The 27,427-nt window shown below is 38.7% G+C and overlaps 2 protein-coding genes across 3 annotated transcripts; both read left to right on the forward strand.

Moving 5' to 3' along the window:
- Positions 1 to 11: 11 nt before the first annotated feature.
- Positions 12 to 1,947, forward strand: LOC117469681 (tripartite motif-containing protein 16-like). The gene has a single exon (XM_034114143.1). The coding sequence runs from the start codon at positions 114 to 116 to the stop codon at positions 1,767 to 1,769; it is 1,656 nt and encodes a 551-aa protein (XP_033970034.1). The 5' UTR covers positions 12 to 113; the 3' UTR covers positions 1,770 to 1,947.
- A 2,205-nt stretch (positions 1,948 to 4,152) lies between these two features.
- Positions 4,153 to 26,603, forward strand: tmem248 (transmembrane protein 248). 2 transcript variants are annotated; one of them, XM_034114148.1, is made up of 7 exons: positions 4,153 to 4,497; positions 7,214 to 7,372; positions 11,155 to 11,443; positions 17,759 to 17,909; positions 19,848 to 20,031; positions 21,210 to 21,391; positions 23,977 to 26,603. In XM_034114148.1, exons 1-7 carry the CDS (start codon positions 4,495 to 4,497, stop codon positions 24,032 to 24,034), a joined length of 1,026 nt encoding a protein of 341 aa, XP_033970039.1. In that variant the 5' UTR covers positions 4,153 to 4,494; the 3' UTR covers positions 24,035 to 26,603. The 2 variants fall into 2 exon arrangements, with proteins under 2 accessions (XP_033970039.1, XP_033970040.1); XM_034114149.1 differs by having other exon boundaries at positions 21,210 to 21,353.
- The last annotated feature ends 824 nt before the right edge of the window (positions 26,604 to 27,427 follow it).

Genomic DNA, 27,427 nt, shown 5'->3' on the forward strand with positions numbered 1-27,427 from the left:
AGAGCTGACAGGCCAAATTCACTGCACACACACATCCTGTTCAGATCACAGCTCACACTAGTTTCAGTTCTCAGGAAGTGAAACTCAGACACTCGCTGCTACTGAGAGGTGAAATGGCGCAGAAAGGAGTTCAGCTTGACCGGGAAACCTTCTCTTGTTCGATCTGTCTGGATCTACTGAAGGATCCGGTCACTATTCCCTGTGGACACAGCTACTGCATGGACTGTATTAAACACCACTGGGATGGAGAGCTAATCCACAGCTGTCCTCAGTGTAAGCAGAGCTTCACACCGAGGCCTGTCCTGCTGAAAAACACCATGTTAGCAGCTTTAGTGGAGAAGATGAAGAAGACTGGACTCCAAGCTGCTCCTGCTGATCTCTGCTATGCTGGAGCTGAAGATGTGGCCTGTGATGTCTGCACTGGGAGAAAACTGAGAGCCTGTAAGTCCTGCCTCATGTGTCTGGCCTCTTATTGTGACAAACACCTCCAGCGTCATTATGAGGTTGGTCCATTAAAAAAACACAAGCTGGTGGAGCCCTCCAAGAAGCTCCAGGAGAACATCTGCTCTCGTCACGACGAGGTGATGAAGATGTTCTGCCGCACTGATCAGAAGTGTATCTGTTATATCTGCAATATGGAGGAACACAAAGGCCACAACACAGTGTCAGCTGCAGCAGAGAGGACTGAGAGGCAGAGAGAGCTGGAGGGAAGTCGACAAAACATCCAGCAGAGAATCCAGGACAGAGAGAAGGAGGTGAAGCTGCTTCAGCAGGAGGTGGAGGCCGTCAATGGCTCTGCTGATAAAGCAGTGGAGTACAGTGAGAAGATGTTCACTGAGCTGATCCGTCTCATGGAGAAAAGAAGCTCTGATGTGAAGCAGCAGGTCAGATCCCAGCAGAAGAGAGAAGTGAGTCGAGTCAAAGAGCTTCAGGAGAAGCTGGAGCAGGAGATCTCTGAGCTGAAGAGGAGAGACGCTGAGCTGAAGCTGCTGTCTCACACAGAGGATCACAACCAGTTTCTGCACAGCTATCCCTCACTGCCAGCCCTCAGTGAACCTACACACTCATCCAGCATCAACATCCGCCCTCTGCGCTACTTTGAGGACGTGACGGCGGCCCTGTCAGCAGTCAGAGACATACTACAGGACGTCCTGAGAGAGGAAAGGACAAACGTCTCATCGACTGAAGTGGATGTTTTACTGTCAGCAGCAGAGCCCACCACCAGAGCTGGGTTCTTAACATATTCACAGGGAATCACACTGGATCCAAACACAGCAAACACAGAGCTGTTATTATCTGAGGGGAGCAGAAAAGCAACATACATGGAAAAACATCAGTGTTATTCTAGTCACCCAGACAGATTCACTTTTTATGAGCAGGTCCTGAGTAGAGAGAGTCTGACTGGACGTTGTTACTGGGAGGTGGAGTGGAGAGGGAGAGGAGTTTTTGTAGCAGTCACATACAAGAATATCAGCAGAGCAGGGGGGGGGAATGAATGTAGATTTGGATTCAATGACAAATCTTGGTCCTTAGATTGTAAACAAAACAGTTATACATTTCTTTACAACATTATCCGCACTCCCGTCTCAGGTCCTCTGTCCTCCAGAGTAGGAGTGTACCTGGATCACAGAGCAGGTATTCTGTCCTTCTACAGCATCTCTGAAACCATGACTCTCCTCCACAGAGTGCAGACCACATTCACTCAGCCGCTACATGCTGGACTTTTTCTTTGTTATGGAGCCACAGCTGAGTTGTGTAAACTGAAATAGCCTGAAGTCATTTGAGGAACTCTCTTCTTAAACTCATTGTGTGTCCATCATTGTTGCTGAGAGCTGATTGTTCATGTCTTCACTGCACAGAGATCAGCTGTCAATCAAACATTATGGGATGTGCTTTAACATCTTCTCGTGAGTTGTTCTGTAGATGTTGGAGTTTCTTTAGGCGGCGCTCCTTCCTGTGTCTGTTTAGCCATGGAGGCTGTCACTGCTCAGGAGGATTTCTGTTAACCTCAACTCATATTTCTCTGCATGGAAATGTAAACTTTGCTCTAAATATTTGTTGAATATCGATATTGATGTATTTGTATGTTGTTGTTTCTCTTGTAAAGCACGAGTCTTTAGAGAGAAAGCACCAGAGCTTCTTTCATTGTAGATATTTGATTCTAAAGGTCTTTTATGTTTGACTTAGTCTCAAAGTGTTGAATGCATAAATGTTTCTATTTTCAACATGTGAGATGAGTGCCACATTAACATGTCTGTACCAAATAAAATGTTGGGCTTTTTCTTGTTAATAAAAGAAGTAAGAGGACAAAAGTGAAAATCTCAGTCTTTTGTTTATTTCATTATAAAAATATCTCTAAATTATTTTTCTGAAACAAAGAAATATAACATAAAATATCCAGATGCCAGAAAAATGCCATTAAATGTGTTTTTATTTGTATTAAATCCAGATAGGATTTTGTATTAATTCATATTTCCATCCACAGATTTTCCATCGCACTTTTTACGGGAAAAGAAAGCATTGCATTTATTTGACAAAATGAGTTACTAGTTACTTTACAAATACAAATGATTAGCTTAAAAAAAATAAACAGTGATATATAATTATAGGTTAAGATATTCAGCAGCAGTATATAAAGTAAAAGTTGCTCCACTTTTAACAGCTGTGATGAACACATTAATGTAAACAAAATGAAAGAATCCAGTAATTCAATATGATTCTAAAACGGGATATTGGGCACAGTAAGTACATTTACGTTTGGTACTTTAAATATTTGTTTATGCCAATACGTCTCAGTCTATGCTGCTTTATACTGCACTACATTTTAGAAGAAAGTATTGTACTTCTTAGTCCACTGCATTTATTTGACAGCTTTGAGTTACTAGTTAGATATAGATTATTAGATCATTCAAAACATAAATAAATTAATGATTACACTTTGACAGGTATTTATAGGTTAAGATAGCCAGCAGCAGGACATCAAGTTATTCAAATTAGCTTCTTATTTACCAACTGTGATAAAACACATCAGTAATCATTATAGTAACCCAGTAACTATATATATATATATAGTAACACTTTATATTAAAGTGCACCTATCATGCTATTTTTAGGCAATAGCATAGGTCTCAGATATATAAAAATATATAAAAAAACATGTCTATGAAGTGTTTTTCTCAAAATACCAAACAGATCACCCATTCTAGCCATGCCTCATATCCCTCCATTTCACTTCCTGTTTCAAAAGTGCTGTTTGGGGGGGGTTGCTAGTGGATCGCCGGAGCTGTATTAGATTAACATTAACATGCTTATTGTAGTTGTAAGTGCACTGCCTTGCGGCCTGTGCAGCATATGTGTGGGCTGGACCTGTATTTTACAGGAAAGGAGTGAGCAGAGGGTCGAGTTGTCGATTCTTGTTCTGTTTTCTGTGACTATCTTCCTAGTATTTAGTAAAGTGACAGTATTTAGTAAAGTGAGCACACAAATGAAACAGTTAAATCAAGTATAAAAAAGGTATGTAGCAGCATTATAAAATAATAAGTGAAAAAAGTAGAAAGTAATGAAGTAGCTGCAGAATGACTATATTCCCTAGTATAAAAGTATATATACACACAGTCTTATCTTTCAACATTGTTGTTACAGGTGTTTAGGGATCTGTGTTGGGTAGTTATATTTCCTACATTTTAGTTTGTATGCTCAACAAACTTCCAGAAACCCTGAGGTCTTCACCAACGCTGACTTATTTTAAGTCGAGGCTAAAAACACTACTTTTTACAGCTGCTTACCCAGAAGCCTTTTAACTTGTTTTAGCACCTACCGTATTTACAATGTTGTTTTTAAACTATTCTGTATCTCTTTTATGCATGGTTTTTATGAATCTGTTATTCCATTATATTTATTTTGTGTTACTTTCTGTTGTCTTAAGTGTTAATGATGATGTAAAGCACTTTGAATTGCCTCTGTGTCTGAAAATGTGCTGTAAAAATAAACGTACCTTACCTTACCTTACGTTACAGCTTTAACCCTCAACAAAAATGTAAACACACTGAACGTTCCCTCTTACGTAAATTGCGTACGTCGGGACGTCACTCAACGTATGTTCGACCAATTTCCAGCGCACGTTCTACGGGAATAACGGGAAGGCGGCGCTGCGACGGTTTTACTACGCAGTGCGGAGGAGGACCCAGATACAGTATTGACGTTATTATCCAGACTGTACTCAGGAGATATTTGTCAGCACAGCTGCAGGGAACCATTACAGCAAATAATGGGAAGGAGTATACGTGGTTCTTCTCACGCTGAAAGTCTGGCTGTCTCCACCGAACACCGACTTTTGCTTTTTAGCCTTGCTTTCAGCAGCAGGAGGGACTAGATTTCGGGGCAGCTAGCAAAAGCAGTACATGCTAGCTTTAGCTTAGCTTGCTAGCCCAACTGCTGTTTTATTGTGGCGCACAACGAACCTCCCAGCTAGCATCCGACGTAGAGAAAGAAAACATGGTGAGAATGTGTTGTTTTTATTACATTTAACACAGCTGTTTTACAGTTTAAACCCACATATGTCACAGCTTGGTAGCTAGCTTATCGTGCTACAAGGTTGACAGCTCCTGTCATCTGGATGCAGTCTCTTTAATGCAGAAAGTCAAACACAAACCCTTTAAATGTATTCGTATTTGGTTAAAATATAGTCACTTTGAGGTGTTAGGGAGCCTGCCTTTCGATAAAAAACATTGTATAAGGACTTTAATGATCCTACACAGAGGTGGAAGAAGTACTCAGATCTTGTTCTTAAGTAAAAGTAGAAGTACCAAAAGTGTAGGTTGCAATCAAAATGTTAAATGTAAGTAAAAGTAAAACAATATTATCATCAACATATAGTGAAAGTAGCGACAGTAAAAGTAGTCATTGTGCAGATTGGTCCATTTCAGAATAATATATATGATATGTTTTATAATGATTGATCATGAAAGTGTTCTCAAAGCTGGTAAAGGTGCAGCTAGTTTGAATGACTTTGTATACTGCAGGGTAGCTTGTGAATTTACTCCAGGTGGAACTAAAGTCTGATTTAACACTTGATTATATTTCACATCATTCATCCAACTGTGCAAAGTAATTTAAGATATAAAACAAATGGTGTGAAGTCAAATTACATCAGAGAAATGTACAGCTCAAGAGTAAAAAAGCAAAGTAAACTTGGCTTAATACACATAATACACTCTTCACTTATCACTTATCACTTGTTAGACGCTTTTATCCAAAGCGACTTACATACTCAATACTGTGGGCAATCCCCACAGGAGCAATTTGGGGTGAAGTGTCTCAGGGACACAACGACATGCTGACTGCAGTGGGGTTTGAACCTGTGCTCCCCTGACCCGAACACCAACGCACTAGTCCACTGCGCCACACGCCTCCCTACTTATAACATGACAAACACCTTTCACCTAAACAAACATGACCCACTTTGGATAATTGCAACCATAATTGTAATATACAATGCATAGCAAGGTGTGTAGCACTCTACTAGGAAATAAAACATTGTTTAGTATTGTGTTCCAAGTCCAACACAATGTCAACATTAAATTATTTTGAACTTTAGTCACTCGTTAAACTTGATAAACCAGCCTTCTGTATGTATTATAAAGTATGTTGACCCGGCACTAACAGAGATGGTTCTTCTAAGTAAACACTTTATGTCAAACTATATAAGACTGTCGGCATGGGAGCGATGTATTCTTAAACAAATGGATGACTTTTGATGGTTTGTAGAACGTTTTAATTGAGATTGACAATCTTTACTTTCTTCTCATAACCCCATTTTCAAGTGATCTTTAGGGTACGACTGATTAAGAGTAATTCATTTTTGCCAGTCAATGTACCGTATAATACCTTAACTTGAAATTGAATCATTACAGGCAGAAACAGTAGTTAAATTTAAAAGCAACAGTGCTTCAGAGACGTCAGTGTATGACCTTTATGTTAACAACCCATTCCACATTAATACATTTGTTTACAATTATAAGATCTAAGCAATGTTTGCTGCAGCATAAAAGAACATTAAGGAACTCGACCAAAGATGATTTGCAAGCCTTAAATGTGTTCTGTTGGAGACTGAGTGGGACTTTAAATGTACTGAAGGGTTGATATTGATTAATCAGGATATTAATCATTAATCAAATCTGTCCAGTTTGACTTACATGGAACCTGTGCACATCATTACCGTTAACCCTGAATTATGATATTGTTTAAATTAGATTAAATCCTTCCTCAATTCAGAGCATCAGATGCTACATTTAATCAACTTAACCACAACAATGCATAAAACACCATTTGCATTTTGCTCATAACCATATCAAATCTGAAAGCAGTCATCAGATACTGACTTAGATTAAAAATTTACTTTTACATAACGATCAACCTAAATCTGTTATATCCTTTGTAGGGCTGTGCAATTAATCGTATTTTAATCGCAATTACGATTTTGGCCTGCCACAATTACGAAAACAACATAATCGAAAAAAACGATTATTTTGCTTCGCTTGGTTGTGACAGTGCAACATATTTGATTTTATATTTATTTTAGTCTAATTTATTTGTATTTATCATATTTACATATGTTTAGTAGCTTGTTGAAGTGCGCTCCAAAATATTTGTTGATCTTGTTTATTGGTATTTATTATTTTGATATTATTTATTTTTGTATTGGTTTTTCAGTTGAATTATACCTTCAGGGTAATCAACAGTTAAAAAGATACTGTTCAAATTATTATTTGTATTTGTTTTAAAGTTCAATAAATGGATGTTTTCAAAGTCAATGAATAATCGTGATATCAATTATTGACCCAAATAATCGTGATTATGATTTTTGCCATAATCGCACAGCCCTAATCCTTTGTTTAGGAGAGATACGTGGCTTTGGGACTTCATTAGTTACACGTTACAGATAGTGAATCATGTGTCAAGGCCTGTTGTTTACCGCCAGTGTTAAAGAAAACCTCATGAGATCAATGCTTGATCGTTAAGACATTGTGTATTTTGTTTGCACTACTAAATACTGGTCATATTTACATTAATGATGTCACCGTCTATGTTTCCTGTAGATATGTAATTTCTCTTTTTACTGCACAGTTTTACTATCATGCTGCTGTGTTTATTGTATTTTTGTAACTCTGGCTCAACAATAAAGTCTTCTCTTCTCTCATTTGTCCATATGCAGGTGTACCTGTTAAATCCTATAGAGAACCTGAGGAGCTACATCAACACCCGTCCACCGCTGGTCATCTTTATGATCAGCGTCAGTGCGGTGGCCATCGGCTTCCTCACCATTGGTTATTTCTTCAAGATTAAAGAGATCAAGTCTCCAGAGTTGACGGAGGTGAGTCATAAACAAAGCTCTTAAAAAGATTAATAATTATAAGGTCTGCTCCTCCATTAACAATCTCTCATACTAGGTCGCTGCAGATGCTAAACGTCTCTTTGTGACTTGCTTTTTCCCACAAGGAAGCATTTGCCCAAAATGTTGCACCATGTTGGACTTACACTATGACCTAGTCAGCCTTTTCTAGTCTAATCCAGTTCATTTTTAGGAGGCTAAAATAAGCTGGTCTCACTATTATAATTAGGGATTCATGTTTTCTTGATATACTGTGCAAGCTACGCAGTACATAAAAACCTTATGTCCACCAGCTTCTAACTTACAGGACTGTAAAGAGTGCATTCAGACAAGACAAGAAGTCAAATCAAGTTTTGTATTTAACATGATTAGTATGCGGAAAGAAGGATATAGAAGGTAATGCAGTTTGCTTAATGAGCTTCAGCTTCCGCAGTTTGCAGTCTGCTTTTCTGGTCATTCAAACGCACAATCCTGTGTGCAGCAGATATATAAGTGCAAGAAGTTCAATGTGCAATGTTATGATAACAAGTGTCTCCCTATTGTTTGCGTACTGCATGCGATACAACACATTATGCACTTTGTAAGGTACATAAAGCTGGAGTATGTGCTTAAAGTGAAAAGACATATAATGCCATTTGAAATGCAGTCATAGTGTGCTTTAAGTATAATACATACAAAGAAACATTTGCATGAGGATCTGAACAGGATAGGAGCATATAAGTCAAAATAGAGATGTCATCTTTCAATAAATAACTAAGATATGTTTTCTCATTTTTGTCGCAAATAAAGCCGGACGCTCCATATTTGTTATAGGAAAAATATAAATAAATATATATATATACAGTAAAAAATCTGAACTGAATGAAGTATTGTGGTGGAGCGGAGATTTCCCATCCTACACAGACTTAAGGCTTCAGAAAATACCTCTGATTTCTAGAATCAAAGGAGAGTAAATGTTAAAAGAATCCCTCCGATATTGTGAATCATATCACAAGTTGAAATTCCAGTCAAAATAATCACAAGAAGACATTTTTTCCAAATAACTCGGCCCTATTGCATCCTCTATTTCAGGGGTGTCAAACTAATTTTCATCTCGGGCCACATTCGCATTAGGGTTGCACTCAAAGGGCCGGTTGTAACTTTAAGACTATATAAAAATACATATATAATTATTTAATATATATAAAATAATGTATTATATTACATGATTGCCTCTGCATTGGACTATTATCGGATAGGGTAATAACTTCATAATTAACTAGGTCTGAAAGCAGAAGTCTAGGGCAAATAATTGTAAGTCTCTTCAGGGAGAATGTCATAAAATAATTTTAAAAGAAATGTAAAATAAAAATAAAAAGTGACATTTTGAAAAAAAGTAACATTTTGAAAAAAAAGTCAAATCTGAGAAAATGGCAAATTCTGAGAAAAAATGCATATTTAGAAGAAAAAAAGTCTAATTTGAGATGCATTGTGCTCCATGAATGGGCAACGTGCTTCTGTAAATCGCCATGTAACCGTATAACAAACATATTATATTCTTTGCAAGCTCTTGTGGGGCCACATAAAATGAAGTCGCGGGCCGGATTTGGCCCCCGGGCCTTGAGTTTGACACCCCTGCTCTATTTCAATGTGGTTGAATATAATTTCAGTGACACATAAATCAGAGATGTAAATCAGGTACTGGATGTTTGGTAAATCATAACAAATCCTTCGGTAATAGTTATTTGTTAATGTATATAACCCAATTTGTGTTCTTTGAAATTGAAAAGGATATTGTGTTTGTTACTTTCGTTGCCGTTGTATTATATGTCTAAAGTGTAATTTGGCTTGGCTTCCTATTTTGTATGGACATGCTTTTATTTTGAAGGAGAGCTAGCGCTGTTGACAGGAAGTTGTTGTTGCTATGGAAACAACGTGACGGAGATTAACGGAGACAAAGTAATATCTACATATAAAGACAGAGAAAGTAAACGATACATTTATGGTTAAGTGTTAGCACCCCCCGAAGAGGCACAAGCTCTTACGTTGATATTGGAGTTTTCAATAAATTCAAAAAAAAAGTAGTAGTAGTACTCCAACGAACGAATATTCGGATATTCGGATATTCGGATATTCAGGTACAGCCCTAGAATTCAGTAGGGTTAACATTAAACATTAAAGTAACATAATTCAGAACCACAGCTTTAAGGAGGGTGGAAGTGTTTGGGTTGTTTACATGTGTGTGCTTCTCTATGTAGACACCTGTCTCCGGGGGCCAAATGCGGCCCACGGACCATTTTGAATCGGCCCTCAGCTAATTCAAAAAATATAATGAAATATGGCCCACAAATTAAACATCTGCTATTGTACTTCTTAAATATATAACAGAGTAGTATTCATGTGTTAATAAGCCCAATTTTCAAATAAATTCAGTTAATTAAAGTTGAAAACATTTTCTAACAAATCTTAGTTGATAAGAAAAAAGCCCAATGACTTATTTACATAACAAGCTTGAAATACACCCTTCATATTTCCTCTTATTATAATCAATCTGAGCTTCCTGTTTTAAGGAATGAGCTGCCAACACAATAAATGAAACCCTACGGAGAGCTGTGTTTTTTTCCGTTAATATCAACCGTCATTTACCTACATTTGATTAACTTTTCCAACTTATGAGGCGATATACCTCGAGTGAGCGGCCCAGCCCTTTGTATTTTTTTCTGTATGTGGCTCTCTGTGAAAAAAGTTTGGACCCCCCTGCTCTAAAGATTACATTTCCCAACACTTCAATATGATTTCAGTGACACATTGATAAGATAAGATAAGATAAGATGGACCTTTACTAAATCCCCGTGGGGAAATCCAGTAGTTTAACAGCAACAGGGTGAGAATGAAAAACAGGACAGCACAGATTCACACAGATTAGAGATTAATACAATTAAAGTACAATTAAACTAAGTCCAATAAAAAGTGAGAGTAGTGGGAAACAAAGGAGAGCTGCTAAACAGGCTGCCACTCACGGCGGTGCCAAGTACCAAATCAGAGAAGTAATAGATAATAGTTGGTAATAGATGTTTGGTAAATCACACTTCTGCCAAAAACGCACGCACGCACGCACACACACACACACACACACACACACACACACACACGCTTCCTTCAGGACTGGAACACCTTCCTGCTGCGCTAATGATAACAGGCTAATTATCATACTAAAAGGGGTTACATTCCAAGTGTCCCAAAACATTTCAGAAAGAACTGTTTCTGCCAGAACCAGAGAAGAGTTAAATGTATTTTTGTAACTAATTAACTGATAAGATACAAGTAGAGTTTAAAATATTGCTAGAGATATAATTTCACATACTGCTATCAGAAATAATGTATTAATTTATTCAATTCTGGTCTTAATTCAACATATTAAGAGAGGACACATTTAGAACTTAGTTATAGTGAATTATCAAAGACATTATATTTCTATTTGTGTTTTATTTCCATATGTGAACATATAAGAAGGGCGATGTCCATGACAGGTGCTCGTGCTATGTTGACTACCACACTGACCCAGTGTTGTAATATTACAACAAAGACATTATAAGCTGCTCAAAATCACATTTGATGAATGTATTCCACAAAAACTGAATATGTACATGTTCTAGACATTGTAATAACGAAAAATATATATATTTGAGGCATTTTACTTACTTGAATCTGACAAATTGGTAAATCACACTTCTGCCAAAAACATTAACACACACACACACACACACACTCCCTGCTTCCTCCAGGACTGGAACACCTTCCTGCTGCGCTTCAACGAGCTGGACTTCTGTGTGTCGGAGAACGAGACGATAAAACACGGCCTGAACGAGTCCACCACCCCCGACAGCCTGGTGGTGACCAGCGGCCAGGCCCGGTCCAGTACCCAGGTGCCCCAGCTGCTGGAGGACTCGGGGCCCATCAACATCTCCGTCCCCATCACCCTCACTCTGGACCCCCAGCGCCCGTTTGGAGGGTACTCTCGAAACATCACCCACCTGTACGCCACAGTGCTGGGCCAGCAGGTCGGCCTTTCTGGTAGGTTCTCGTTCTCTCCTTCGCTTATTTGTTTTTGTTATCAGTCAGACACATTTGATTTATAAAGCCTAATATCAACAGGGACTTTACAGATTGTACAAATAACAAAACACCATGTCCTTACACCGCACAAGGAACAAGTCCCTGACTGTTATTCAGTAGTCAGTAGGGTTGTAAAGATTAACACGTTGATATTGAAAAGTCAACATAATTCAGAACCACAGCTCTAAGGAGGGTGGAAGTGTTTTGGTTGAATCCAGTACCTAATAGGCAGCGTTTATGTGTGTGTGCTTCTCTATGTAGACACCCGTTTGTCATACATCCCTCTAAAGCAGTGTTTCTCAAACTTTTTCATGCCAAGGACACTTAACCAATAAAAAAACACGAGGACCACCTAACTCCACAAATATCCCAAAACACATCAAAACACATCGTTTTTCTAGAACAGATTATAAATCGCCTGAAAATGGTACAAACAAGTGGCAACATGTGTGGCGAAGGTGTTGCGCTGGGCTATATCATGCAATCGAAAGTGAAACTTAAGCTCGCTCCATTGCGGAGATATTCCCGCGAGAGTGCGGAAAACTTAAATGTATTTATTTATTTAAAATGTGAAATCTTACCAATATACTCACGGACCACTAGGGGGCGCTCACGGACCACCAGTGGTCCGTGGACCACACTTTGAGAAGCACTGCTCTAAAGCTTACATTTCCGAATTACCTCTTCAACACCGTTACACTAAAGTAAGAACACGTCCCAACTCTACCATCGAAAACTAAGACGGAAAACTCAACAAAACTGCTGTAGTTTATATCATGCATTGCTGCCACAGTTTGTAAATGTAATCAATCAATATACATGCAGCACACACAGTAAAATGTAGCCTTAGCATTCAACCAATCCAGTATTAGGAGCAGTATAGTACAGTGTATTCATTCTGTCGTTGTATTTCTTTAGTTGAGAAGTGACAATGCACATTAATGAATATGAGCAATTGAGTCCATCATGTAATATGCCAAATGTATCCATTAATCTGGCTAATTTGTTTAATAAGTGTTCAATATTTTTGTGCGTTAACAGTGTCACACCTCTCTGTCAATCTGATTTATTTGTCCTATTTGTCTCACTATACTATGCTTACATGCAGCTGTTCAGACAGGGTGCAGCAGGCTAACAAAAAGACAGGATCAGAATTGAATATAGCTTAATCCTACGTGAGTTAATGTTAGCAAATTTATACTTCTCAGATTTACTTAGACGTCACAAAATCTCACAAGGAGGAATCCTACAAACTGATTAACTTTCTGCGTTAGGGTTTCATTTACATTAAGGTCACAAAAACACCGCTATTGTAACAAGATAATAGTATTTAGACTATAGTGTGTGAATTTGCTGTGGTTACTGTACGGAGGTGATGTCCTCCCTCTGAGGAGTGTGTGAGTTTGTCCTCTGATGGGTTTTACCGTACCTCTCTGAGTGGGGTTTTTATTAGACATTGAAAACAAACAGTGGCGGCGGCGTTGTGTAACATAAAGCTGATCCCATCAGTCCGGCTATACGTTACACACTGAGAGGTTTCAAAAGACCGCCTAATTGAAAAGTCAAAACAACCTCTTAAACATGACTGCATGCTCAGCTGTGTGTTTGGGGACTTTTACTTTTGTTTCCTCAGAGTGTGTGTGTGTTTTTTTGTCTAGAGTATGTTTGCTGTAAAAGCTCCGTAGAGAAATCAATGCTTATATATTTAAATTGTTATTAAGGACTGAAACGAATGATGTTCTGCTATCAAATAATAAATCATATTTAAAATAATGATTTATTTTGTCCTTACGGCTGAGCTTAAATCAGCCAAATGACAAACATATCATATAATACAATATCTACTTCAAGCCGATAAAAATTACTTTTCATACTTAAATCAAATGTGATCTTTAAGGGAAATATTTGAATAAAATATTGTGTACTATTATGTCAATTAATGCAGTTTTAGTGGACATTTCTAACAAGAAGTATAAGGAAAGTATTTGTACTTTACTCCCTTTTTGAAAGAGCATGTTAAAGTTTGTCTCTGTTTGTATTTATATGGGATTATATTCTCCAGGCTAAAATCAGAACTGCACACTGATAATATTTCAATCAGGAGAAACTTTATTTTGTTTAACGAACATTTATTGACACATGCCATATGATAAATGTTAAAGGTGGGGTAGGTAATTCACTTCAGATACACTTTTTGTTATATTCCATGGAATGCTCTTAACATCCCGATAGCAATGAATATCTGAAGTGCTTTGACAATAAATCCATTAAAACATGTAATCTGTGGAAGCCGTAGTACTGTAAAAAGCACGACCAATCATCTGAGCCGGCCCGGCTAAAATAACTGGATGGCCTACCTGCCTGTCAGCCTTCCATCTGTGCACAAACTTATCTCGTGCCCTCATTGGTCATGTGCGCGTTCGTGTGTGTTGGAGGAGGGGCTCTGTGAGGAAGTGGCAGATTTTTTCCGGTTGTGTATTTTCAAATTCTAGCGATCTCGAGCCGGTTTACCAAACTTACCTACCCCACCTTTAAGTCTTTGGCGATTAGACCCCGATCCGGAAATCCTATATCTAAAGGGGGAAATGCAGCCGTGAGCATATAGGGAACCCCCCTGGGTCTAGACACTGGTGATGATGCTGAAGATCTGGATTTGATGAGGAGATGGGATGAAGAGGGGGATGTGATGAGGTCTTTGGGTTAGCTCTCCTGGCCCTGGATGTGATGAAAGGAGGTGGATGGGGAGGAGGCGGGCGGCAGCATGAACACCTGAAATCACAGCTGACTGCAGGAGAGAGGAGAACTATTTTAAAGTTTGGCTGCAGCCCGGTGATTGGCTGCTGAGATTGAGGTGAATGTAATAGGTTAACAGAACACCCGTGATGAGCTGATTATAAGCAGCTGCGGGGTGAATGTACCAGTCTTCCTGAAAGAACTTGCGCTGAGCTTGTTTTTAATGAACACCGCCTCCCCCCCCCGCGTCATCTTGGTGTTGTTCTTCTCAATGCATACATTACATACTGCATTTCCAACAATGTGTTAAGCCTTGTTTGTCTTTCTCTTTATGGAGCTTTCGCTGCTTCAGGATTAGCTGTTTGCTAACGGCATGTACCCTTCACTTAAAAATTAAGTCACCAGACTGGATAAGCAAAGTCAACAAGGAGCTGAGCGAATGTTTAATCTCACTCAGCTAATATCCCCAGTGTAGACAAGAGAAGATCTAGGAAACGTCATCATCACAATAGACTTGCTGTTCTCCTTTCAATTATAGTACACACTAGTGATACAATAATATATCAATTGTATTTTAAAGTATTGTGTATGAATGCGTATACCCATCCTTAATTATGTGCTATATAAATAAACTCGCCTTGTAGGAAATACAACAAATTTTGTTCTGAAAAAATGTAATATAGATAGTTAAATAACATTATAAGTTGAAGTAAGAATGTTCAATTAAAAGATCAGATGAAAAAGTTAAGATATATTTATAAACATAAGAAGTTAAAGGTCACCTATCATTCAAAATCCTCTTCTTCATGTCTCTTCTACATCAACATGTGTCCCCTCTTCTTCATGTCTCTTCTACATCAACATGTGTCCCCTCTTCTTCATGTCTCTTCTACATCAACATGTGTCCCCTCTTCTTCATGTCTCTTCTACATCAACATGTGTCCCCTCTTCTTCATGTCTCTTCTACATCAACATGTGTCCCCTCTTCTTCATGTCTCTTCTACATCAACATGTGTCCCCTCTTCTTCATGTCTCTTCTTCATCAGCATGTGTCCCCTCTTCTTCATGTCTCTTCTTCATCAACATGTGTCCCCTCTTCTTCATGTCTCTTCTTCATCAGCATGTGTCCCCTCTTCTTCATGTCTCTTCTTCATCAACATGTGTCCCCTCTTCTTCATGTCTCTTCTACATCAACATGTGTCCCCTCTTCTTCATGTCTCTTCTACATCAACATGTGTCCCCTCTTCTTCATGTCTCTTCTTCATCAGCATGTGTCCCCTCTTCTTCATGTCTCTTCTTCATCAACATGTGTCCCCTCTTCTTCATGTCTCTTCTTCATCAACATGTGTCCCCTCTTCTTCATGTCTCTTCTACATCAACATGTGTCCCCTCTTCTTCATGTTTCTTCTACATCAACATGTGTCCCCTCTTCTTCATGTCTCTTCTACATCAACATGTGTCGCCTCTTCTTCATGTCTCTTCTTCATCAGCATGTGTCCCCTCTTCTTCATGTCTCTTCTTCATCACCATGTGTCCCCTCTTCTTCATGTCTCTTCTTCATCAACATGTGTCCCCTCTTCTTCATGTCTCTTCTTCATCAACATGTGTCCCCTCTTCTTCATCAACATGTGTCCCCTCTTCTTCATGTCTCTTCTACATCAACATGTGTCCCCTCTTCTTCATGTCTCTTCTACATCAACATGTGTCGCCTCTTCTTCATGTCTCTTCTTCATCAGCATGTGTCCCCTCTTCTTCATGTCTCTTCTTCATCACCATGTGTCCCCTCTTCTTCATGTCTCTTCTTCATCAACATGTGTCCCCTCTTCTTCATGTCTCTTCTTCATCACCATGTGTCCCCTCTTCTTCATGTCTCTTCTTCATCAACATGTGTCGCCTCTTCTTCATGTCTCTTCTTCATCAGCATGTGTCCCCTCTTCTTCATGTCTCTTCTTCATCACCATGTGTCCCCTCTTCTTCATGTCTCTTCTTCATCAACATGTGTCCCCTCTTCTACATCAACATGTGTCCCCTCTTCTTCATGTCTCTTCTACATCAACATGTGTCCCCTCTTCTTCATGTCTCTTCTACATCAACATGTGTCGCCTCTTCTTCATGTCTCTTCTTCATCAGCATGTGTCCCCTCTTCTTCATGTCTCTTCTTCATCACCATGTGTCCCCTCTTCTTCATGTCTCTTCTTCATCAACATGTGTCCCCTCTTCTTCATGTCTCTTCTTCATCAACATGTGTCCCCTCTTCTTCATGTCTCTTCTACATCAACATGTGTCCCCTCTTCTTCATGTCTCTTCTACATCAACATGTGTCCCCTCTTCTTCATGTCTCTTCTACATCAACATGTGTCCCCTCTTCTTCATGTCTCTTCTACATCAACATGTGTCCCCTCTTCTACATGTCTCTTCTTCATCAACATGTGTCCCCTCTTCTTCATGTCTCTTCTACATCAACATGTGTCCCCTCTTCTTCATGTCTCTTCTACATCAACATGTGTCCCCTCTTCTACATCAACATGTGTCCCCTCTTCTTCATGTCTCTTCTACATCAACATGTGTCCCCTCTTCTTCATGTCTCTTCTACATCAACATGTGTCCCCTCTTCTTCATGTCTCTTCTTCATCAACATGTGTCCCCTCTTCTTCATGTCTCTTCTACATCAACATGTGTCCCCTCTTCTTCATGTCTCTTCTTCATCAACATGTGTCCCCTCTTCTTCATGTCTCTTCTTCATCAACATGTGTCCCCTCTTCTTCATGTCTCTTCTTCATCAACATGTGTCCCCTCTGTGGAAAGAGACTCTGAAAGTTTCAGGAACAAAGATTCTCTCTCTTTTTGATCCATTTCTATAAAAACCTGTCTGAAAATGAGCTGATCAGATTTTGGCCACTTGATGATGTCATAACGATGTGTTGTCTTGTGTAACCATTAGCCAATCAGCAACCAAGGTAACCCCCCCCCCCCCCCCCTTATCACCTGAATCTCCTCCTAGAGCACCATTGAGTTCTTTGTAACCAAATCTCTCTCAGAGGGGCGTGGGGAGGGGCTCCTTATTTTCATCTAAAGTAACAGACAGAGAATCAGCACTTTGGAAACAGGGCTGAAACAGAGGGGATTATGGGTAATGCTGCAATGATCTGTTTGGTGTTTCAGCCAATCAGAGACAGGTTCTGTATATATCTGAGACCTGTGATATATTGATGAAAAACAGTATAATAGGGGACCTTTAATATAAGAATGTCCAATAAAACCATACAAGTAAAATAACAATAAATGGATATTAATACAAATAAATAAAGGAAATGTACAATAAAGATCCAATACAATTCAATAAAATGTCATATTATAAATATTTAAGTTTGAGTAAGAGTTTGTAATAAATAGAGATAAAAAAAAATACATATTTAAATAAAATAAGAATTTTAAGTCCAAATGTTGAATAAAAAACTGACTGTAAAACGTCTCTTATATCACGTTCATTTCCTAATAATCTGAGATGCTCACTTAGTGTTTTGATGTTTCTGTGTGTAGGTCGGGAAGCCCACGAGGAGATAAACATCACGTTCACGCTGCCGGTGTCCTGGAGCTCAGACGAGTGTGTGCTGCACGGACACTGTGAGCAGGTGGTGTTCAGCACGTGCATGACCATCACTGCAGCCAGCAACATCTTCCCCGTCACAGTGTGAGTCCGCTGACCACACACACACACACACACACACACACACACACACACACACACACACACACACACACACACACACACACACACACACACACATATAGATACTATAGAGCAGCGGTTCCCAACCTTTTTCAACTCAGGGCCCACTTAAGAATAAAAAAAGAAATGTCACGGCTCACATTCAACCATAAACAATTCCGAACATGTGACACATTGTTATTCCAGTAGAACAGACCGTTGCTAAGGACTGTGATGACCGTTGCTAAGGACTGTGATGACCGTTGCTAAGGACTGTAATGACCGTTGCTAAGGAGGATCAAGAAAGAGAAGGGAAAGAGGTTCAAATAAAAAAAAAAAATCTTAATAATGAAATGTTTCCACACAAATCATAATGTTTTGCAAATTATTTGGCGGCCCACTTGCAAAGCCTTTGCGGCCCACTAGGGGGGCCCACCGGTTGGGAACCGCTGCTTTAGTGTGTGACTCAATACTGTTATATCATTTCTGGGTATTACTGCTTTTCAAGATTCAAGGCTTTTATTGTCATGTGTACAAATCTACAGTGTAGATATGACAATGAGGTCACAGGCTCCTCCAACAGTGCAACACAATTAAACAGATAACATAGTTAAAATAGTGCAAGTAAATACAAATAAAATAGGACAGAAATAGTGCTTCCATACAATGTCAAGTAGATGGTGATATGGAAAAAACTACAAATGTTCAAATTGCATAAAATAAACAGATGTTGTGAACTCTATTACGTATTTTTTTTACGCATTTACTGCCATACCCAGAGGGACTGTGCGCAATATAGGAAAAAATCTAATATTTAAATAACTGATCAAATACCCTGATATCGAAGTTTTAGGGTTGACTATTGGCTCTTTCCCAAATAATTGCAGCCTTTAAAAACAGGAACAGAGACTTATATTTTGGATATTCGTGATCAGAAATCAGGAATGGTTTGGATGAAAAAACAAAAAAAAAGATACGATGTGGATATAACCAAGAGCAGGAAAACAAAGGACTAAAACTGTTAAAAATTAACATGGCTACTGTAGAATGTGAAATAATAATAGAGCAAAATTCAAAACACCTGGACATTACAGTTACTTATTTCTACTTTTATAGTTACATTTTTCACATTAGGCTCAAAGAGGATTTCATAGCAGTATTTAAAGGGGACCTATCATGCAAAATGCACTTTTGTACGTCTTTTCTACATGAATATGTGTCCCCGGTGTTCCAGGGAACTCACCAAGTGTCAGAAAACACAACCCTCTCTATTTTCCTCCATACCCAAATCTCTAAAAAAGGGGCTGCAACGGATCTGATAAAAACTGATCCAGATTTGAACACTGTCCTGACGTCAGGACGGTGGCGCTACGGCTATTGGGCCAACTCTCCACCAATCAGGAGGAGACAGCCACGGCCATTGCCGTTCGAAAGCGCTGGAGACGCTGTAGTACATATGCCAGGCCTGTAGATGGTGCTGTTCTCACAGAATCAGCCCTTGCTACAACAGGGGTAAAAAATGTCAAATTGAGCAAAATGAGGCATGGCTAAAATGCATGATCTGTTTGGTATTTTGAAAAAAAAAAAGTATAAATATGCCTTATATAGGTATGGTCCTACACTATATTATTCAAATGTAGCATGATAGCTCCACTTTAAGATAACCAATACCGCATAAAACTTCCCATTAAAGTAAGAGGCAGTGTGAGATTTAATATCCAAAATGTATTCGATAGCGATGTAATAACAATAGATTAGATTAGATATACTTCATTCGTCCTAAATTGGGAATTTTCTTTTGTCACAGCAGCATTTTCTATTCTGGAATAGAATAAAATAAAAAGATGCATCATTGCAGCATGTCCTATAAACCAGCATTATAAAAACAGTTTTTTAACCCGCGTCCTTGTTGTCGTGCAGGCAGCCGCCTCACTGCGTCGCGGAGACGTTCACTAACGCCACCTCGTGGTACAAAGTGTTCACTACGGTCCGCGACTCGGACACCAAGTACAGCCAGGACTACAACCCCTTCTGGTGCTACAAGGGAGCCGTGGGGAAGCTGTACCACGCGCTCAACCCAAAGCTCACCGTCATCGTGCCGGACGTGAGTCACCAAGGCTTTTATTCTCATAGTACTACTCTACTGACATCTTCCTCTGTTACCTTCCTGTCAGGCACTTTCACGTCACTTGTACAGATCACTGTAAATATTGTATTATCTCATCTGACACTGAAATACACCTATCTCTGATCTGGTGTTCATTTAAACTAACAATCTTTGTTTTCTATGTGGAACAAATCTGCTCAAATCATCAGTGCTTTAATCAGGATTTAAAATCAATGAATGGCAAGAGAGGAAAATCAATCTGGTGATCCATCTGATCTAAATAGTTTCCTATGCCGTGGTAATGACTTAAGAAAAGGGAATACAGAAATGTTCCAGGATGGTTTTTTAAATTTTTTTTTTACCATCTGAGGACGAGGCAAAAATAAAGATGGCATATAAAGATTTTTTTTTTTGACGGGATTAGTGATATATAATATTAATGAATAACACACAATTTTTGCAGTGTGTGTGTATGGATCAGAAACATTACAATTATTTTAGCCATGCTTTGAAGATGGGTTGGTGTTGCACCGCTGCCCCTTGTGGCTGGAATGAGCATTACAATAACAAATGATCCTAACCTAAAAAAAAGTTCACATACTGTACAGAAACTTTTCCCCACTTGTTTTCAATAAGTAAAATCATCCGTTTAGAATGGGTTCCCCCCACCTGTTAAAGACATTAATTGATTTTATGAGATTTAGAAAATTCAGCAACACGTGGTGTTTCACCTGTTCCTAAATCAGAAACACACAAAATATTAGTTCTCACTCAAAATTAGTCTTTATCAGCTGGCATTAAGTCATAAAAAGCTCCCATTATTCTCTAAAGACTCAGAGTAATCACATATTATGAATGTATATTATTTACCCTATGATAATCATTTGCAGGGAAGTTGTAGCAGTGGAAATCCGCACTTAATTAAAGAAATACAAACTCATGATCAATTAATAATAATAATAATAATAATTCATTCCATTTAGAGGCGCCTTTCAAAGCACCCAAGGACACTTTACAATTCATAAAATATTCTAAGGAAAGGTTTAAGACAGTACAAAAGGACCATAACATGTTTGTGAGTTAAGGAAAATAATTGATTTTAGTTGATGATGATGATGATGATGATAAGATCCTACAGCTCCTGTGATATTTAATTCTTCCTCCCTTCCTCCCAGGATGACCGCTCCCTCATCAACCTGCACCTGATGCACACCAGCTACTTCCTGTTTGTCATGGTCATCACTATGTTCTGTTACGCGGTGATTAAAGGGCGGCCGGGCAAAGTGCGGCAGAGCAGCGCCGACCTGTGCCCAGAGAAGGTACAGCAGACAGCTGCAGTGCTATGTGACGAGAACAGGTAGCTCCAGCAACTACAACCCACCTGTGATTGGTTAAACTCTTCATCCAATCACACTGCTGACTCTCTGATCACTGTCCAATGGGCTTCTGTATGTAATGTGTGCTGTTTTCCTTCTTGCTTAAGAAGCTAAATACATATTACTGCTGTCTTTGTTAGCATAAACATATCAGAGTACTAGAAAGATATTTAAAAAGTACATATAAATAGTTAAATAACATTAGACATGGAAATAAGAATTTGTAAGAAGATATATTAAAAAACTTAAGGTAATCTCCAAAAAATAAAAAAACAATAAATAGTTATTTATACATTTGTTTTTCAAGGAAATGTCCAATTAAATATTAAATAAAATAGAATACAAATAAAATAATATAAATATATAAGTTGGAGTAAGAGTTTGCACTAAATAGACATTTAAAAAAATAAATATATTTAAATAAAAATAGGAATTTAAAGTAAAAATGTGCAAAAAAGATTAATTAAAATAAATGAAGGTATACAAAAAAATAATTTAAAATTATATTCACACCTATTTTGGTCAATATAGACATCATGATTGTTTATTCACGTGAAAAACATGTTTTTATCTTACTCTTAATTTTACAAAAATGCACTGAGTTGAGATTTTGTAAACAACTCCAAAAATGAAGCACCTTAAGATTCCCTTAAGTCTCACTTTCTGAAGCGACTTCACAATAAAATCCTTCCTGTGGTTTGCTGTCCGGTTAGACTTTAACATAAATAAAGCAGCAGGAAATGTTTGTAGTTGTTTAGTAGTTTACATAATTCTGACATCAGCTACACAGAGCAACGAAACTTAAGATAAGAAGCAGCATTTTACGGCGCGCTCTGCATGGGGCCGCCTTGAGGGGGTTTCCCGACATGTCGTTGCAGTAAATTAAAGGGTGTTTCATGTTGTCGTTGCTGTGGACCTTCTTAATCTACCGTCTTTGGGGGGGCCCCCTTCTGGTCCGGGGCCCCAAGCAGTTGCCTGTCCGCAAGCGGCGGCCCTGGCTATATACACACTATTTACTTTAGTCAAAAGGATCTGATAATGAAAATAATAATATATTTAAAGGCTACTCAAAGACACAAACAAATACCTCATATTCAAATAAATCACAAAATTGATTACACATTCAAAGCAAACCTGTCTGCCAAGTTGCATGAGTCTAACGCTGTCGATTCTTTCCTTATTCCCTATTTTTCTGGTGGTATGATTTTAATAATGTGTTCCTTAAAGCCCGCGTCACACTGTCCCGAAATTGTCACCAGATGGACACATGATAAAGGGAATGTTCAAATAGAATAGAATAGGGAGGGATGAAACCCTCTTTAATGGTCACACATGCAGAGCACACAGCACACACAGTGAAATTTGGCCTCTGCTTTTAACCCATCCTAGTACAAGGAGTCTAGTACTAGGAGCAGTGGGCAGCTATTGTACAGCGCCCGGGGAGCAATGGGAGTGGGGGGGAAGGGGGGTGTCCGGTGCCTTGCTCAAGGGCACCACGGCAGGGCAGGAGGTGAACTGGGACCTCTCCAAGTAGAAGTCCACACTCCATATTTAGGTCTGGTCGGGGACTTGAACCGGCGACCCTACGGCTCCCAGTCCAAGCCCCTACTGACTGAGCCACTGCCGGACATTCGGCGAAATTCGGCTCTGATCAACATCGGGCCATTCGTGAGGGCATCTTAAGCCATCGTATGACCGCCGGTGGAGTTTCTCAGGCTCCGGCAGCAACTTCGTGAGCGGTGGCAACATCTTTGGCATGCCAAAAAATTGCCGAAGGACCTTGCGAAGGTTTATTTTCGTGTTGAATTTGTGTGCCCTTTCGTAAGGCACTCGTGAGGGCATCTTGTCAAATCGTTTTTACTTCGTCTGATCATCGGTGCCATCGGGCATTTTTCGCCTCACGAAGACAATACGAAGGAAACAAGAAGCTGCCCGATTGTCTTAGGAAGGCAACACGACTACGTGAAGCCCTCGAGATTGCATTTATTTGCACAACAAAATCATGAAAACATATTATGTAAATAACCCAATTTGTGTTCTGTGAAACTGAAAAGGATATTACATTAATTGTGTTACTTTTCGTTGCAGTTGTATGTCGTAAATGTAATTTAGGTTAACTTCCTGTCTTATTTAGATGCTTTTATTTTGAAGGCGAGTTTACGCTGTTGACAGGAAGTTGTTGTTGCTATGGAAACAACATGACGGAGATAAGTAATATCTTCTAATCTACATATAAAGACGGAGAAAGTAAAGAATAACGTGTATGTTTAAATGTTAGCACCCCCCGAAGAGACACAAGCTCTTACGTTGAGTCTGGATACATCAGTAAAGTCTACGACCATATTTCCGTGTGTGGTCCGGGTGCCATCGTGTGGCCTTCTGTAGGCATCGTACTTGCTTCGGCTGTTGCTTGACCAAGTTCGGGGCCATCTTCATGCGAAATTCACAATTCCATATTCGTGTGTGTCCATCTGGTGTCAATGTCGGGACAGTGTGACAGGAGGCTTTCTGCATTACTTCCTGTTTTGAGTCCGCTGCACTGAAAGCCGTTCTTCTTGTGTTGCAGGTGGCGCTCTCAGAGGGTTAAAAAGACAACGGAGAGCTATTTCAGAACTTACCTGTAACACGGACAAAGAAACAGAAGACATAAATAAACATACCAGTTGCCTAGTGAACCCTGGAGATCCTATTAGGGACACAACAGCTCTGTGAATGCATTACTCTTGCAATGTTGGGTTTTTCCAACCAAAGATATACAAGTGCCTGTATCTGTCGTGTAAATATTTGTAGGATCTCTGATATTCTGTGCAAAACCTTTTTTCTTTTACTATTATTAAGTCCCCTTGTGCCATGTCAGAAACATGCCGTAAGAAAGCAGAACGCCACACACCAGAAACACACCATACGCCATTTTTATAGCACTTATTTCCCAAGCAACATAGAAAAGAAATCAGCATTTATCACAGATTTGTTTTCAGCTGTAAATGTTTGGATGCTTCAAAAACATGATATTTAATCACTTGAAGTACTTTGAAGTGCGCTAAACTTGATTTGAAAAGATAATGAATGGAGGAGGAGATGCTTGTGACACATTGATAATCACATCAGTGTTCAGCTTCAACAAGAACCAGAATCAATTTAGCATAAGAGTGCATAAAGAAGCAATTAGTTTACTTTATTGAACTCTAAATCATACATTTCTTCCCCAAATTAACCATGTGTGTCCCTGTGTGTCTGCTACGTCAATACAAGTGGATTGAAGTATTTAAATGCAACACTTAAAGTACAGTTAGAGTCCCATTCTCCCAGTTTAGTCCATTGTAAAGGCAGTCAATGAGCTCTGGCACTTCCTGTGGTCTGTGTTGTGAAACTGAGACAAGTAGATATTGTCTCTTAAAGTATGATTTTCTGCCTTTCCCCTCCTCTCCTCTGTGGCTTCATCGCTCACCTGCCTCTTGTCTTTCGTTTGCCGCCTGGATTTGAAGTTAAACAAAGTCTCAGATACATTTTCTCGCCTTACCCGCAGCCGGAGTTTCTTTGCTTGAAAACACAAGCGCTCTCCGACTTTCTTCCTCCTCTCTTTGCTTCTTCCTCCAGTTCGATGAGCCTGTGGGTGGAAATCAGACTTGTGATTATTGTCGTTTAAAATGTCAAATCAATCTTGAGTTATTCTACGTTATGACGGAGTTACTTGTGCTTTTATTTTGAAGCAAATCATCATTCATTGTTCATGATTTCTTGCACATTTTGCTCCTTTTTGCCACTTGTAAACAGTCTGATATTGATCTATATAAACCTTGTTTGAGTTCAGTTTGATTATATATTAGAATATAATTACATTTGAGTAACTATGATAATATATTTATGATTAAATCATTTTATTTTCTATGATTTTTTGTAGTGCAAAAACTCGCTATAAGGGTGTGAATGAGTGGAAGTGAGTTAAGATAGATAAAGGCGGATGTAGACTGTGATCTGGTATTAAAAAACACTTTAAAGTGTAATATTATTATTGTTTTAAGTGTATATTTAGCCCCTTTTCTTTTATTTCCTGCAAGAATTGTTGTTAAATTGACTTTAGCGTTAAGGATACAATTAATTTACTTCTATTTTTAAGAATGTTAGTGACTTTAACAATCATTATTCTAATTATAACGTTAGATTTGCAACAAAAACACATTATTTATCAGTAAGAACCACTGTAAACTGCTGAGTGGACACAAATATTAATAATTGGTTAGAAATCCCTAAAGTCAAAAAGCAAATCCAGATAATTTGAAATGGTCTAAAATCCGCCTTTATTATTTTTCAATGACTGATTCGTGTTACTTACCTCTGTTATCACTTTGTTGGTACCTGTTGAATGTACTTTTTTATAATTTAAATCTAAGATGCAACAATTCCAAGCGATTTAAAAGCAATTATTTGTATTTGATTTCCGTTTATAAGGCTTTACTTGAATTGTGTTTTCAATTTCTTCGTGGCAGAAATTAATCTCTTGTCACATTTTATCGACACTTTGTACATTTACCGTTTGATTTTTATGCAGAATGAGTGTGTTTTTTTTCCATATCGATTGATGCTAGCACAAGTCTTCCTTAATCCTGATGATATTTTGAGTCTCCTGTGTTTTCATGGTTTTTTTGGGCAGCTTATTGGACGTTCGGAAAATGTGTGAAATGTGTGTGTGTGAGAAAATGAAGAATGCCAAATTATTGCCAAAACATCACAACTAATATTGCTTCCTATCCTTTGTTCTTGTATGGTTTTTGTTTAGACTTGCATCTCAATAATTGCTAAAATGCCTTAACATTGTACAGTTTAATTTAAGTTTCACATATTGTAAAACACACCAGCTTTACGGGAAATAAATCCAAACACATGTTATCACACGCCCACATTAACGGAGAAGGAGCTTGTAGTTTTTAAACCACTATATCATCAAGTTCACTGGAGTACAAACAGGAGGCATCATCTCAGCAAAAACATTTATTTGAACGCCGTCATTCCATCTTTTTTGTAATGTTTTTGCAGCGCTTACAGGCGAGTATCAAGCCGACTGTGTGCCTTCTGCACTCCGAGCTGCATCCCTGTACAAACCGTAGATAGAAACTCATCAAACCCCCTTTTTCCTCTCCAGTGGAACTGCTGTAAATTAAAGTTTAAATAAACTGTCTCTAAAGTTCAACATCACTTTGTCCCCGACCCTCCTTTTTCTCCAGCGCGCACCGGTGTCTCGACAGCGAGATTAATGATCTGCCAGAGGAAATTAATTGATGTCATTTAGCTGGGAGTAAAAGGTAGTGGAAATATTAAAAAGCTGGAAGTGTAGTGGACGAGCTGTTAATGGAGGAGTTACTGAGCAACACGGGTGGTAAAATACTGTTTATTACTGCACTACACATGCCTTTATTAAACATGGCACCGTTTTAACACTGCTTCAACACGTATACAGACAAGGGACCTGATCTTGCCAGCAAGTAAGAAGAATCGCACACAGTCAGCCATTAAGAGTTGATTAAATATGATATGTGTGAATCATTTGGTGAGATAATAAGTAAGTATTAATACACAGAACAGGCCCAGGGGCTTTCTTATATTAGAAATATCACTCAAGGAGACACATATCACTAGGATGAGACTAAAAATGACCTCAAAGAAAGACAGTGACCAAAAAGAGTGAAAACATTACCATAATGATACTTGTAATAACCGCAAACAGCCATAATAAGTTACCAAAATGAGACACAAGGAAACAAAAAGGTGTAAAAATGTCAAATAAATAAAAATATATTAAAGGTCCCATGTCATGCTTTTCTGGTTATTACCCGTCCCCTTGTGTTATGAAGGTTTTTCTGCATGTAAACGGTCTGCAGAGTCACAAACCCTCAAAGTACACCCTGTAGCGAGTAAAACTCTAACACAGAAAAGACCTGTCTATGCTGCCCCAGAACGCCTCGTTGGACATTTCTTTTTTTCTTCCTGGTCACAGTGACCAAATGGACCAATCCGTGGAG

The sequence above is a fragment of the Trematomus bernacchii genome, unplaced genomic scaffold, assembly GCF_902827165.1.
Source record: "Trematomus bernacchii unplaced genomic scaffold, fTreBer1.1, whole genome shotgun sequence".
Taxonomy (NCBI): Eukaryota; Metazoa; Chordata; class Actinopteri; order Perciformes; family Nototheniidae; genus Trematomus; species Trematomus bernacchii.